Source organism: Macrobrachium nipponense, chromosome 17, assembly GCF_015104395.2.
Source record: "Macrobrachium nipponense isolate FS-2020 chromosome 17, ASM1510439v2, whole genome shotgun sequence".
Classification (NCBI taxonomy): domain Eukaryota; kingdom Metazoa; phylum Arthropoda; class Malacostraca; order Decapoda; family Palaemonidae; genus Macrobrachium; species Macrobrachium nipponense.
The window spans coordinates 85,209,994-85,224,239 of record NC_087210.1 but is presented as its reverse complement, the minus strand read 5'-3'; the positions used below and the strand labels follow the sequence as shown (position 1 = coordinate 85,224,239).

Genomic DNA, 14,246 nt, shown 5'->3' with positions numbered 1-14,246 from the left:
ATTGTAAAAATTATATTTGTTGGGGTTGCATTAGCATGCTAATACATCCCATTTGATGTATCTTTGTCAATAAATTTTTTTTAATTTGAATTTGAATTGAGTGTCAGAAACTAGAGACATCTTGTGTGGACTACGAGGGCAGTGTCAGAAACTAGAGACATCTAGTGCGCGCTAAGAGAAAAGTAGGGAAACATGGCTTGAGAAAAGAAGCGAAAAATAACGTAACTATCAAAACGAGTCTATGTATTACACATAAAGACATAAGGAGATGATAATTGTTCCTACTGGAGCCAAGATAAAATATGTATCGTGCATATCTCACAGAACTGACTTACATTTTTATCTAATTATTCATTGTCTAGTCAATTTATTTTTTTCTTTTCTGATACCCCGAGTTCCTCTTTTTCTACTTCATATTAATCTTCTATTATTTCTTTTCAATGAACACCATAATATTCTTTGGAAGCTTGAAACTCAGCTCAAAGGCACCCTGAATTTATAAGGAATTTCCAAGAAAGCAAAACCATCCTGTAAATATATATTTTAATTTTGTACGGAATACATTACTCCATTATCAATACAATCTGTATCATTTTGAACACATGAATAATCAAGTTCTAAGGAATTACTCTGTAATTACAGTGATTAGACACATTTTCTTAATAGTGGTCAACTTCTGAATCCTCAACTGTAGCACGAGCTGAAAGAGAGAGAGAAAAAAAGAACCTTTGATGACAACAGTCGTGCTTCGTTTTTTTCCTGAAACGGGAAACTCATCTAAATATAAACTTGAAAAGGACACTCCCTTCTTTCGTTATCAATAGGACGGAGTAAATCTTAATATGAAATCAGCAAATAACTGGGGAGACTTGCAGCAAAGAACAAGTTCATCCTTATTCATTAGAGCTATCGTATCCTAAGACCTAGAGGGTTCTGGATTCCCTCCACTGACAAAGTTTTTACGAAAAAAGTCGAACTGTTTACCTTTTTTTTTCTTTTTTCACGACAGAGCTCCGCTCGGGAGAATGTATTCCCCACAAAAACACATTAAGGAAATGTAGACTCCTCCAATGAACATGTAAAATGGCCCCTGGAGATGGGATAGTGAGAAGGCCTGTAGGCCTACGCTCCTTTCCTGTGAAGAAAAAGGGGAAAATCAGTCAATGACTTTCGAAAGAAAAAGCTAACTGACATTAAGAAATTCTATATAACTTGCAACAAACTCTTAATCTGTATATCGTCAAAATGGTAGTTCATAAACTAACCTAACCTGTCAGGTCCAGCATCTTTGTATAAGCCTGCTGACTACAAGATAGCAAAATGTAAGGTATCGTACTAAAAGCTTCATGACATGAAACGAAAGAAGGATAAAATATCATCAGACTAACAATTTGAAAAGGAAAATGTCCCCACCTCGCTGAGGTTGTCTCTGAACGCATCCATTGTGTCGTCGTACCATTTCTGGATGAGCCCAGCTTCTGTCAAGCGCTGTAGTCCTACGTCGACCTTGTACCGCCAAGGAGAATGTTTATAGATTAGGAAAACGAGGTACCCTGGATAAAGCCTTTCTTTCATTCTGTAGGTCACAGAGCCATGGCCGAGGATGTTGTAGAAGATTTGGATGAAGGAGTAAGTGTCGAAGTGGGCGTGAGTGCCGTTCAGCACCTTGTAAACACAGGGTTCGATGCCGCCCCAGAAATAGTGGGTAAGATTCAGAGGCACTAGGTCTAACTTGCGTCCGAGGGCGGCTAGGACCGGGTGGTCGGACGTTCTCAAGGCCTCTGGGGCGGGGTCCCCATAATCCAGCACGCAAAGTCTGCAAAATGAAAAAGAAAATGGTAACAATATTCCAGGTCTTTCAGAGAAATGTTCAAGGGTTTCTTTGATTGAAAACGGAGACTAGTGTGAAAATTGTCATTCATCCACAGACTAGATATATCATAACTTTTCAAACAGCTTCGTGGAATGTTCTACGAACGATTAATGCGAATTTGTTCACTCCCTAGCGTTAACAAGTCAGCAGTCAATCAATTCATCACAAGCCATCATTCATAAATGATAGCTTGTGATGCACCTGTTAAATATATATATATATATATATATATATATATATATATATATATATATATATATATATATATATATATATATATATTATTCGAGCTACAAATGTCCTTTAATATCTAATTCGCTCTATCTCTGAATTGATATATTTTCATATATGTAAACCGAAGGGGGATTTTTTAGTTGATAATAAAATTGTCCCCTCATGGGATCGTACCACCGTCCAGGCGGACAGGAACGAAATCAAGACGACATTTCCTGGAAAAAGAATTTGAACTAATTCGCAAGCAACTTTCATCTTTAAAGTATCCTGACCATATAATTGAGAAAGCAATTCAAAAAGCAAACGTAATTTTCTACCGACCCCCTAAAGACAAGACCAGAGACACACCCAACAATAAAATAAAAATTCCCCACCTGGAGACGATTAAGAGAGTAACTCACACCCTTGGGAAATCCAACCCTTTTGCATTTACCTACCCAAATACCTTAGCCAAATCCCTGATTAACGTCCAACAAAAGACATCGCCCAAAGACTCTGGGGTATATGAGATCCCATGCCAGGACTGTGACCAATCTTACATCGGATTTACAGGTAAATCACTTCCCCAGAGATTAATACAACACAAACGGTCAGTTAGGTATGGACAACAGAACTCGGCTATTTTCAATCATATAAATGAACATAACCATAGAATAAACTGGAATATGTCACGTGTAATTTATAGCAGCAACTGCCGGTACAAGAGTCAAATGATGGAATCGGCCTTAATAAAAGAGAAGCAGGTAATGAACATCTCAAAAGGGAATTGGACATCGGACATCGTCGACGCAGTGTTCATTCAACCAACGCTTAAGAAGATTAAAGGAAGATTATCAGCGGGGGTGACCTAAATTGGCTTACTTGTGGACGAATCTCTTGGTATAAATACCACCTTTTCTGTAAACTTTTCTCATTCATATACCTGAAGAGAGAGACAGCAGTCTCTGAAATATAGTACTTTTCTCTCTACATTTGGTGTTTTTATGGGCTCCTTTTATTAGATGGAATTCTGTTGTTACAGAACACTTTTACCAGTCATTGTCAGCCCATTATGGAATTCAACCGCCTTTCCACGATTCTTCACTCACTTCCAGAAGTCAAGCCAGTTTTCCGCAAGTTTGAAAAAGAACTGAACAGACTACACCGGCTGAAAAACCAAAAAACACTTTTTGGAAGAATGCCTCAAAGAACAAGTACTTCCAAAAATGTACGGATTCGGGAGATGGACTCTGCAATCAAACCCCTTCCCTCTATCACACAAGATTTTCCTGGAAGAAAGAATCACCAATACGAGAAACGACATCTTCGTGCTACGCAGAGTGATATATGGAACTCAATCTAATCTTCGCCTCCTCACTACGGACCACGTATACAGGTATCTGATTTCATTCTGTTCCGACATTGCTGCCTATAATAGCGTGACTCATTCCAACAGACTTTTACGCAAGTTAAATAAACTAATAGATAATAGCGCATGGAATAATCTTGAACAACAAGACAAAGTTTTAAACTTATCCAACACCCCCCTTACTGTAAATCAACATTTAGTTTTAAATTTAGGCTTATCCTTTGCCCTAATGCCAGACCGCAAAAACAACAACCTAGACTTCATAGTGGCTTTTGATAAATTCATATCTGACAAAAACTACAGCCGTGAAGAGATATGTTTAAAAGGAGTGTTACTAAATGCTTTAACTGACCTTCATAAGAAATATCCTGTTCCCCGCAGATTCATGATAGCCATCCACTCGCTAAAAAAGTTAGATGTTATAATAAGTAGATCCGACAAAGACGGCAAAATTGTAATAATGGACAAAGACTTCTACCTCGACAAAATCAACCAGCTCCTTAGCGACACAAATACTTACGAAAAACTGACGAAAAATCCCCTCCAGAACGTTCCCACAGAATTTTTTCGGAAAGTAAGATTAATTGGCCAAGACAAAAAGAGTATTGAACTATTAGAGAAATTTAAAGTAATTAATCCTAAATTACCCTACTTTTATGGTCTTCCCAAAACTCACAAAGACAATCTTCCATTCAGACCCATCGTTTCATGCGCCGGAGCTTTCAATTACAAAATTTCTAAATGGTTAGCTGGCCTCCTTTCTCCTTTTTTAGGCACTTTTTCTCCCAGTCACATCAAACATTCGGAAGACTTTTGTCACAAATTCAGAGAAGCACATATACCACTTCACAACATAAAACTTTTAAGCCTTGACGTAGACTCCCTATTCACAAAAGTACCAGTACAGGACGTTCTTCAGTTTTTAAGGGAAAAATTATCCCCCTATTCAGATCATTTCCCTTTGGCACTTGACAAAATAATAAAGTTAGTTGAATTATGTGCATCTAATAACGTATTTTCATTCGGGAATCATTCTACAAGCAAAAATTCGGGTGTAGTATGGGTAGTCCTTTAAGTCCTATTTTAGCCAATCTGTACATGGAATACTTTGAAACTACAGTAATAAATGCAATAAAACCCAAAAACATGCTGTGGATGAGATACGTGGATGACATACTAACATTTTGGGATAATAAGTGGGGTAATTTTAATGAATTCCTCTCAAAATTAAACGCATTAGTGCCCAGCATCAAATTTAAAGTTGAATGGGAAACAGACAACAAAATTCCTTTTCTTGATGTTTTAATAATCAGAGACACGACAAAATACAAATTTACCATATACAGAAAACCAACGTTCTCACTTTCATATATTCACTACTTTAGCTATCATGACAATACTATCAAGATAGGTCTAGCTAGCAACCTATTCTTAAGAGCCTTACGAATTTGTTCCCCAGATTTCCTGGGAAAAGAATTTGAACTAATTCGCAAGCAACTTTCATCTTTAAAGTATCCTGACCATATAATTGAGAAAGCAATTCAAAAAGCAAACGTAATTTTCTACCGACCCCCTAAAGACAAGACCAGAGACACACCCAACAATAAAATAAAAATTCCCCACCTGGAGACGATTAAGAGAGTAACTCACACCCTTGGGAAATCCAACCCTTTTGCATTTACCTACCCAAATACCTTAGCCAAATCCCTGATTAACGTCCAACAAAAGACATCGCCCAAAGACTCTGGGGTATATGAGATCCCATGCCAGGACTGTGACCAATCTTACATCGGATTTACAGGTAAATCACTTCCCCAGAGATTAATACAACACAAACGGTCAGTTAGGTATGGACAACAGAACTCGGCTATTTTCAATCATATGAATGAACATAACCATAGAATAAACTGGAATATGTCACGTGTAATTTATAGCAGCAACTGCCGGTACAAGAGTCAAATGATGGAATCGGCCTTAATAAAAGAGAAGCAGGTAATGAACATCTCAAAAGGGAATTGGACATCGGACATCGTCGACGCAGTGTTCATTCAACCAACGCTTAAGAAGATTAAAGGAAGATTATCAGCGGGGGTGACCTAAATTGGCTTACTTGTGGACGAATCTCTTGGTATAAATACCACCTTTTCTGTAAACTTTTCTCATTCATATACCTGAAGAGAGAGACAGCAGTCTCTGAAATATAGTACTTTTCTCTCTACATTTTGGTGTTTTTATGGGCTCCTTTTATTAGATGGAATTCTGTTGTTACAGAACACTTTTACCAGTCATATATATATATATATATATATATATATATATATATAGATATATATATATATATATATATATATATATATATATATATATATATATATATATGATCAGTAATTTTCAGTATCTATTACTTACCTGTAATCGCTATCTGCCAGTTCTTGCATTGTCTCGATCTTCTTGGGAAAGACAGGGATGGAGAGCACGGCGATCAGGTTGCTGGTGTAGCAGATATTCAGAATCCAGGCACCTACTGACCATATCAGAAGGAACAACCGAATACGCCACGGGTCAGGCATCACATCTGCCGAACGTGACAGCAGGCACTGTGGAACGAATAAATAAAACATTTAAATAGGTACAACGAATAAATCAAACATGTAAATAAGTAGAACGAATAAGCATGGACACAAATCAATGACTTACTGTTAGCCCCAACCAGTGCCTTATACAATTATCCAGGACTCGAGCGTTTGCCAAAAGGTTCATTTTCCTCTTGCAGTCGTCGACTTGTTGTCAACCTATTTGTGATATGTACGTGATGAGTTGGCTACGTTTGTTCAGTTGAATCTGCCACTGTCGTTTCCATTACCGTTAGCAAAGTTTTTGTAGTTTGTCATCCGACATTTTTTTTTTTTTTTTTTTTTTTTTTTTGCCTTTTTTTTCTGGAATGTGACTGAACAAGATACGCATCTCAAAGTCAGAGACTGAAGCCCGTATTCCGTCAAAAGTGTCCTTAATTAAAAGAAAAAGAAAGACTGTACCTGAAAAATGGCGATAGCGTTGTTGATGAGAGACTTCTCGTACTCGCGATAGAGGAGATGGTAGGCGATCGAAGCGGAGATTGCCGACACGATCGTGGCGATCCAAACGTTCAAGTCAAACGGATACAGGATGTTTTTCCACCTGGGAAGAAGTGGAGGAACCTCGAGCATGATCCCATACCTGGAAATATATCAAAATACGCCAAAAGATAGAATGAAATTTTACAGCAATACTTTTGGCTGATATATTGAAGAATATTGTCATTGTTTTTCTTGTAAGAGAACGCCCACAGTTCAGAGAAATATGCCACTAACATACATCAGCAACTTACTGCATACATGTCTTAAATATGTCGGCAATTTATTGCATACATATCATAAACATGTTGGGAACTTATTGCATACATGTCATAAACATGTTGGCAATATATTGCATACATGTCATAAACATGCTGGCAACTTATTGCATACATCTCATAACCTCACATCAGTAACTTACTGCATACATGTCATAAACACATCACCAACTTACTACATACATGTCATAAACACATCAGTTACTGTAGTATACATGTCAAAACACACATCAGTAACTTATTGCATACATCTCAGAAACACATCAGTACCTTACTGCATACATGTCTTAAACACACCTCAGTGACTCACTGCATACATGTCATAGACACATCATCGGCCACTTATCGCATATGTCATCAACACATCAGCAACTTATTGCATACATGTCATAAATGTGTGTTGGCAACTTATTGTATATATATCAGACACAGGCTGAAAACCAGTCTACAACTGTAAGTGGAGAATGAACTCGGGGCGTTTACTGGAATGCTGGATAATTGTGTGCTTCCAGGTTAGGACCACCGGTAAGTAGTTTATTTGTATCCAGGATGTGTGTGATGTGTGTACGATAAGTTGACGACGCATATTTATGACGCGTTTTACCAGAGCATTGATGCACCCTTGTTTTGAATTAAATTTAGACTTTAGGCCAAAAGGCCCAGCACTGTGACCTATGAGATCACTCGGCGTGAAACGAAAACTGACAGTAAAAGGTTTGAAAGGTGTAAAAGGAGGAAAACCTCAAAGCAGTTGCACCATGAATCAACTGTTAGGAGAGGGTTGAGGAAAGTAAGTAGAAGTAAGAGAATCTGAAAGGAGGTACAGGAAAAGCAACGAAAGGGTTTGCTCCCTTGAAAACTCGATTGCGTTTGTCTTAAGGAGTTCTACGAGACAGTGAATGAACACAGACCCTTCCAGAAGATAAGGAACTGTCATGTGATATTCCCGCATCCTCTCAGGAGTCATTAACCCGAAGTTGATGAAGATGTCGTTCTTCCCTTCCTTCACAGGCTCCAGCACATCGGTCCAACTCACGTCAACTGAAAGAGACAGCATTAATAAACTAAATAGAAAGCATAAACAGGGGTTCCAAGACTGACAACGGTACTAAAGACTCTCTTTACTCTAAGTTTGTTGTGACTTCTGTACATGTCATTGACAATGTCGTGATTGGAGAAACTATTCCGCCGTTATGTATGTGTAGTAATGTGCGGCTTTGTCTTCTGTTTTTAAGTGAACTTTTCCTTTTTTTTTCAAGCATTATGTATGTTAGGACTTGATACTGGATAGTGATGTGACTACGTTGTTTGCGTAGTAAGTCCCTTATTTCGTTTTTTATTGTCTTATGGACTTATGTTATTTGCGTTTGAAGTAGTATTTTTTATTTGTAGGCTATGTTCTTGCAAGTACAGAAGAGATTACTGTCCACTTTGTTTATTTTGTATTATGTCTCTTTGTGGACAAATTTGTACTGGTAATTGTATATTTTTTGTCAACAAAATAACTAACTAGTACATATGACTGGTAAAAAAGTTCTGTTACAACAGAATTCCATCTAATAAAAGGAGCACATAAAAACGCCAAAATATAGAAGGTAAGCGCTATATTTCAGGGACTGCTCTCTAAAGAGAGAGGCAACAGTCTCTGAAATATAGTACTTACTTTCTATATTTTGGCGTTTTCATGGGCTCCTTTTATTAGCTCCACTTCATATATTTAAAGGGTAAATCTGTCCAGAGAACTGAATACAGAATTTAGGCCGCAGGCCAAGCACTGGGACTTATGAGGTCATTTAGCACCGAAACATTTATTGAAAACGGGAATGGAACAGATTCCCGAAAGCCCTCTGTGTAGATTTACTCTTTGAATACATGAATGCATATACATAACTGTGGATTCGTTTCTCCATTTCAAGGCTCATGCTGCTGAGTATTTCTTGATATCATGATTATTTTTTATCTTTTGTTTTTACTGTGCCACCATTGTTGATGTATTTTTTCATAAATCTCTGGAATTAAATCTAATGTGTACAGCAATTATTTGTTTAGGTTAGGACCTTCGTGGAAATGCTGTTAGCTGTGAGATATCTAAAAAACAAAAATTCAAGAACAGGCTATTTATCCTTCACAGGCTGTTACCTTTTGTTGAGGGGCTACCGTCCCATAATGTACCATTCTGGACCTAAATTACTAAGCTCCTTTATTTGATGGTGATAATAATTACGTGACAAGAATTCTTCAAAACTAACCTCGTTATAAATAAACATGCTACATCAGAATGTGATTATTCCCGTAAAAAAAATTCGGGTGAAACAGGGGTATACGAGAGAGAGAGAGAGAGAGAGAGAGAGAGAGAGAGAGAGAGAGAGATGCAAATGAATTAGCATTTGACATTAATCCCCTTAAAGACGAAAAACACCGACCATTAAGAGAGGAAGGGCGTGTCTGGAATTCCTTAATTCACTACTCACATTCCCCGGTCACGTTCAGACTAAATCTGAGCACTGAGGACATCGCCCTCAGTATCTTGAGGTTCATCCCCTTCAGCTCCCCGTCTGAGTCTCTGTAGAACAGGGGCCTGTCGACGGTCTGAGCGAATACCTGAACGATCTTGGTGGTCATGTCGTCGAAACGGTCGACGAAGAGCCGTTTCCAGGTGCTGAAGTCTCCCGGGTTCCAGGCGCCAAGGTCGACCAAGTGGTCGGCTGCGACGAACGGCTTCCAGGACCACACCCGGAAGAGGGGCTGGCTCTGAGCGTGTATCTTCCTGGGGGCGAGGGGGCAGAGGAGGGCCGCCGAAGGCGTTCTGAAGAGCAAAGGCGTCTGCAGGAGGTCCGTCTTCCTGCAGTTGGTCGAGGTGGATATGAGGATGACAGCTGAGGCGTTCCAGTTTTCGGGAGGGCACTCCAGAAGCGACCAGGACTCATCGTCTGACGCAGCTACCAGCACAATGACACCTGAAAAAAAAAAAAAAAAAAAAAAAAAAAAAAAAAAAAAAGTAATAATCCCTGGAATATTTCCTGACCTCGCACGTGTTATGTAAACGATTCTACAATGATAACTGAACAAAATAAAGTCATCATTGTATGTTTAGTGAGCCGTTCCTACCTTGCCCGTAAAATTGTTGGCGCTGGGATTTATCGTCACTGTCCAACTTTTCCGTCCCCACTATAATAATTTCATTTCAGAGAGAGAACCTTGTTGTCCTTTTTCAAATCGGGCCTTGATACACAGCACGCGTTCAGTCACGTGCGTTCAACTTCTAGTCTTTTATTGGTATTTTTATCGAACGCCAGTTTCTGTTTGACTACAGAGCCAAGATTCTGACTGTCAGTTATTCGCGCTGACTTACGCCTCTGTAAATATTCTCTTGGTTCCTTTAAGCTTTTTATTGGTAACATTCTTCGTCTTTTCCTTTTTCATGCATTTATTCATGCATTCTTGACGGCGGTCACGCCTAACAACTGCACTGTAACTTGTGGCGTGCGTCTGTTGCGAGGTGGAACAAAGGTCAGCCTCATAAAAAAGAATATGCATCTTAGATTTTTATTTATAATACAGGTAATTATATAATTGGCTCAATTTACTGGTACATAATGACGCACAAACTAGACCATAGTCTACTCGTCCATCTACCCACGCCACGGCGTCATCCGTTTATTGCTAAAACGTTCAGATATTCTAGAAGACTTCTAAAGCATTTATAGAAAAAGATAATTCAGAGACAAGATTTTCCATCTGTGTGCATTATATATCGGTTCCATCAAATCGATTTTTCACTGTGCATAAATCTGGTTTATAGGGTAATTCTCAACATTTCAGTGATTTCCTGACAGTATTCATTCTAACAACGCTATATCCCTGTGGTTAATTTATCAGCAACTGGGTGATTTTTGTAATTCATTTGTCAACGATTGGGTGACTTATGTGGTTAATGTATCAGCAACTGGATGAATTCTGTTGTAAATTTATCAGCATTTGGGTGATTTTTGCAGTAAGTGTATCAGCAATTGGGTGGTTTTCGCAGTTCAATTATCAGTGATTGGTGATTTCTGAGGTAAGTTTATAAAAAAATCTGGTGATTTATGTGGTTAATTTAAAAGCTATTGGGTATTTTTGTGGTTAATTTATCAGCAATAAGGTAATTGTTTAGGTTAATTGAGCAACAATTGGGTGATTTTTGTGTTAATTTATTAGCTCAATTGGGTATTTTTGGTTGGTTAATTTATCAGCAATAAGGTAATTGTTTAGGTTAATTGAGCAACAATTGGGTGATTTTTGTGTCTGATTTATTAGCAATTGGGTGATTTTTGTGGTTAATTGAACAGCAACTCGTGATTTTTGTCTATATAATATATATATATATATATGTATATATATATATATATATATATATATATATATATATATATATATATATATATATATATAATATTGTATATGTGTGAATGAAACTTACAAAAGTAATGAATGGAAGAGAGAAATGTGCGTATTTTTTGCCAGAAACTGACGCAGTAGAAACTTAAAAAAAAAAAAAAACAAAAAAAAAAAACTCCGACGACATGAAGATTCCCGCAACAAAAAATGAACGATTCTTACCTTCCCACATTTCTCTCAATGGTTTCTATCACCCACCTACGTCTCCACGACAACCTTTATCTCTGAAAATGACATTACATTCGCGAAAATCATTGAGTTGAGTTGAATATAGAATTTAGACCAAAGGCCAAGCACTGGGACCCAAGAGATCAATCAGAGAGTAAAAAGTGTTTGTTTTTTGTTTGTTTGGTGTTTTTACGTTGCATGGAACCAGTTGTTATTCAGCAACGGGACCAATGGCTTTACGTGACTTCCGAACCACGTCGAGAGTGAACTTCTATCACCAGAAATACACATCTCTCACTCCTCAATGGAATGGCCGAGAATCGCACCCGCGACCACCGAGGTGGGACGCATACACCATACCAACCACGCCACTTAGGCGCTGTAAAAGGTTTGAAAGGTGTAAAGGAGGAAAACCTCAAAGCAGTTGTACAATGAATAAAGTGTGTGGAGAGAGTGGAAAGTCCGATGGAAGAAAGAATATGAAAGGAATTACAGAACAAGGAATGAAGGAGGCTGCAGCTAGGGGCCAAAGGGACGCTGCAAAGAACCGTAAGTGATGCCGACACAGTGCACCGCATGAGGTCCATTGACGGGAGCGAATATCATTGAATGGTCAGAACAAGGGAAAATTGCTTTGGATGTCAATAGATGGCAGCGCCCGCTGCTCAAAGCGACCAAAGCAGTGTTGCCAACCATGGGGTAATTGCCCTACGCGTAAGGTAATTCAAATTGAAATCCAAGTCTGTAGGGTAATGGGGTATTGTCCCAAAATGTGGGCAAGACGTAAGGTAATTTCAAGATCTGTTTGTCTTCAACTTTATTTTATATAACTTTATTTATTTATCTATTATGTGGAAAATGAATTGCCAACGATTTTTTTAAAGCAAACGCTACATATAAAATAACCAACACAAGTTGATCCATCAAATATGGAACAACTTCTACCTTTACCTAAAATTCATCTTGGAAAAAACTGCTTAGAAATAATCATTTTTCTGATGTCAAAGAGTTTAAAATGAGATGTTTGTCATTTTATAAGACAGCTTTTGAGGAGATAAAGATGATCTATTTTTTCGTGAGCTAGAATTTATTGAGTCTACAGTAGCACTAGACTTTAACAGTAAAAACCGACTTTCTTCTCTTTGGCTTCTCAAAGACAAATATAAGCATTTGTTGCATAATGATAGTGATATAGATGAGGAATGGCAAAAGCTACCTCTCTATTTCGATGAGACGGAAATTAAAGAACTGAAACTGAAGTATAACATTGAATTTTGGGGTTTCCTTACCAATGTGAAGAATTGTAATGAGCCTGTTTAAAAATATGGTTAGCAAAATTAGTTTTCACTCCTCCTTACTCAAATGCAGACACAGAAATATAATTTTCTTTTCTAACTGATGCCAAGACAAAAAAATAAATAAGTAAGTAAAATGGGACCTGAACTACATAATGTGTCAATGTATGACTTCAAACATGTAGGTGATGAATAAAATAACTATTGTACAATATTTTTTTTCTTTTAATTCTTAAATCTAAAGGCCAGGCGTAGGGTAATGGCAGGTAAAGTAGGGTAATTTCAGAGCTAAGGTAGGGTAATGAGCGGTGAGCGGGTTGGCAACACTGGACCAAAGGGAAACCTATGTCTTCGAGAAACATTAAACGTTGCCTCAAGATTCTTCTCATCTGATTTCAAAATGCCACGGGAAAATTACGCTATCCCCTTACCACTGTTATCACCGTACATTCAAGTATCTCTCGAGTCATTTTTTTATCGTAATGACGAGCTTTAGTACCTCGAAATTTTCCAAAAACTCGAGTAACTTCAAGCATCGCTTCCTGTTTCCAAATGCTGCTTCTGAGTGCTTCTTCCTCTCTCCAAGTCGCTCTAGAATTTAGACGTAATCTCATAGAAGCATGTCCGTTACTGTCCAGGAACGGGATGGGATATAAAATTTTCCTAGGGCTGCTCTATGAGCAAGAGCTCGTGCTGGCATAAGGCCAGCTTAATCTAAAACAACAATATATAAAGTTTAGGCCAAAGGCCAAGCGCTGGGACCAATAATAGTGCCATTCAGAGCTGAAAGAGGAACTGACCCGTGAGCGAGTCTTGATTCTTATAATAGGATTTTTTTTTTAATCTAGATCGGTAAAAATTTGCCGTTGTTTTACATTAAGTCAGGAACATGGCGGCACGGGCTCTTGCTTCTACAGCAGTCCTTAAAATATGCCGTTCTGACTCGATAAGGAAAATAGTTATGTAATCTTAGACATGGGAAAAACTATAACATAGATATGTAGATAAAACAGTCTGCGCCGTCAAAAGAGGAGAGAGGTTCATATAAAAAATGGTGTATATATATATATATATATATATATATATATATATATATATATATATATATATAATATATATATATATATATGCAATTCCGTTAAGTGAAAATATTTCTCAGGAAGAATTAAATTCTGTTCCTTAACCAAAGGCAGAGAGTCTAGTTTTGACTGATGAAAATATGTTCTCAAATTCAATTAGTCTAAAATATTATGTTGAACGTAGGATATTTATCGTCTGCATAATAATCTCCAGTCTTTGAGGGCGGGGGAGAGAGTAGGGGACATTCTTGAAAGATTTATGCCAAAAGTGTTTAAGAGTCCCTTGCAATTTTCTTTAGTGGAAAGAGTAGCGATAATAGACCTACCGACTTTCAGAGGACCGCGTTCCGATCTCCCTCCCTCCTCTCCGCTCCCAGTGCCGTTAGAAATCGCCATTTCTCCTCCTCCTCCGGCAGGTGAC

At 37.9% G+C, this 14,246-nt stretch overlaps 1 protein-coding gene across 1 annotated transcript; it reads right to left on the bottom strand.

The window, feature by feature from the left end:
* Positions 1 to 531: 531 nt before the first annotated feature.
* Positions 532 to 14,240, bottom strand: LOC135196092 (uncharacterized). Its single transcript, XM_064222546.1, has 8 exons — positions 14,152 to 14,240; positions 9,318 to 9,803; positions 7,758 to 7,887; positions 6,491 to 6,671; positions 5,865 to 6,052; positions 1,414 to 1,816; positions 985 to 1,135; positions 532 to 700 (listed from the first exon to the last, which is right to left on the bottom strand). The coding sequence occupies exons 1-7, from the start codon at positions 14,219 to 14,221 to the stop codon at positions 1,001 to 1,003; spliced, it is 1,593 nt and encodes a 530-aa protein (XP_064078616.1). The 5' UTR covers positions 14,222 to 14,240; the 3' UTR covers positions 532 to 700; positions 985 to 1,000.
* Positions 14,241 to 14,246: the final 6 nt, after the last annotated feature.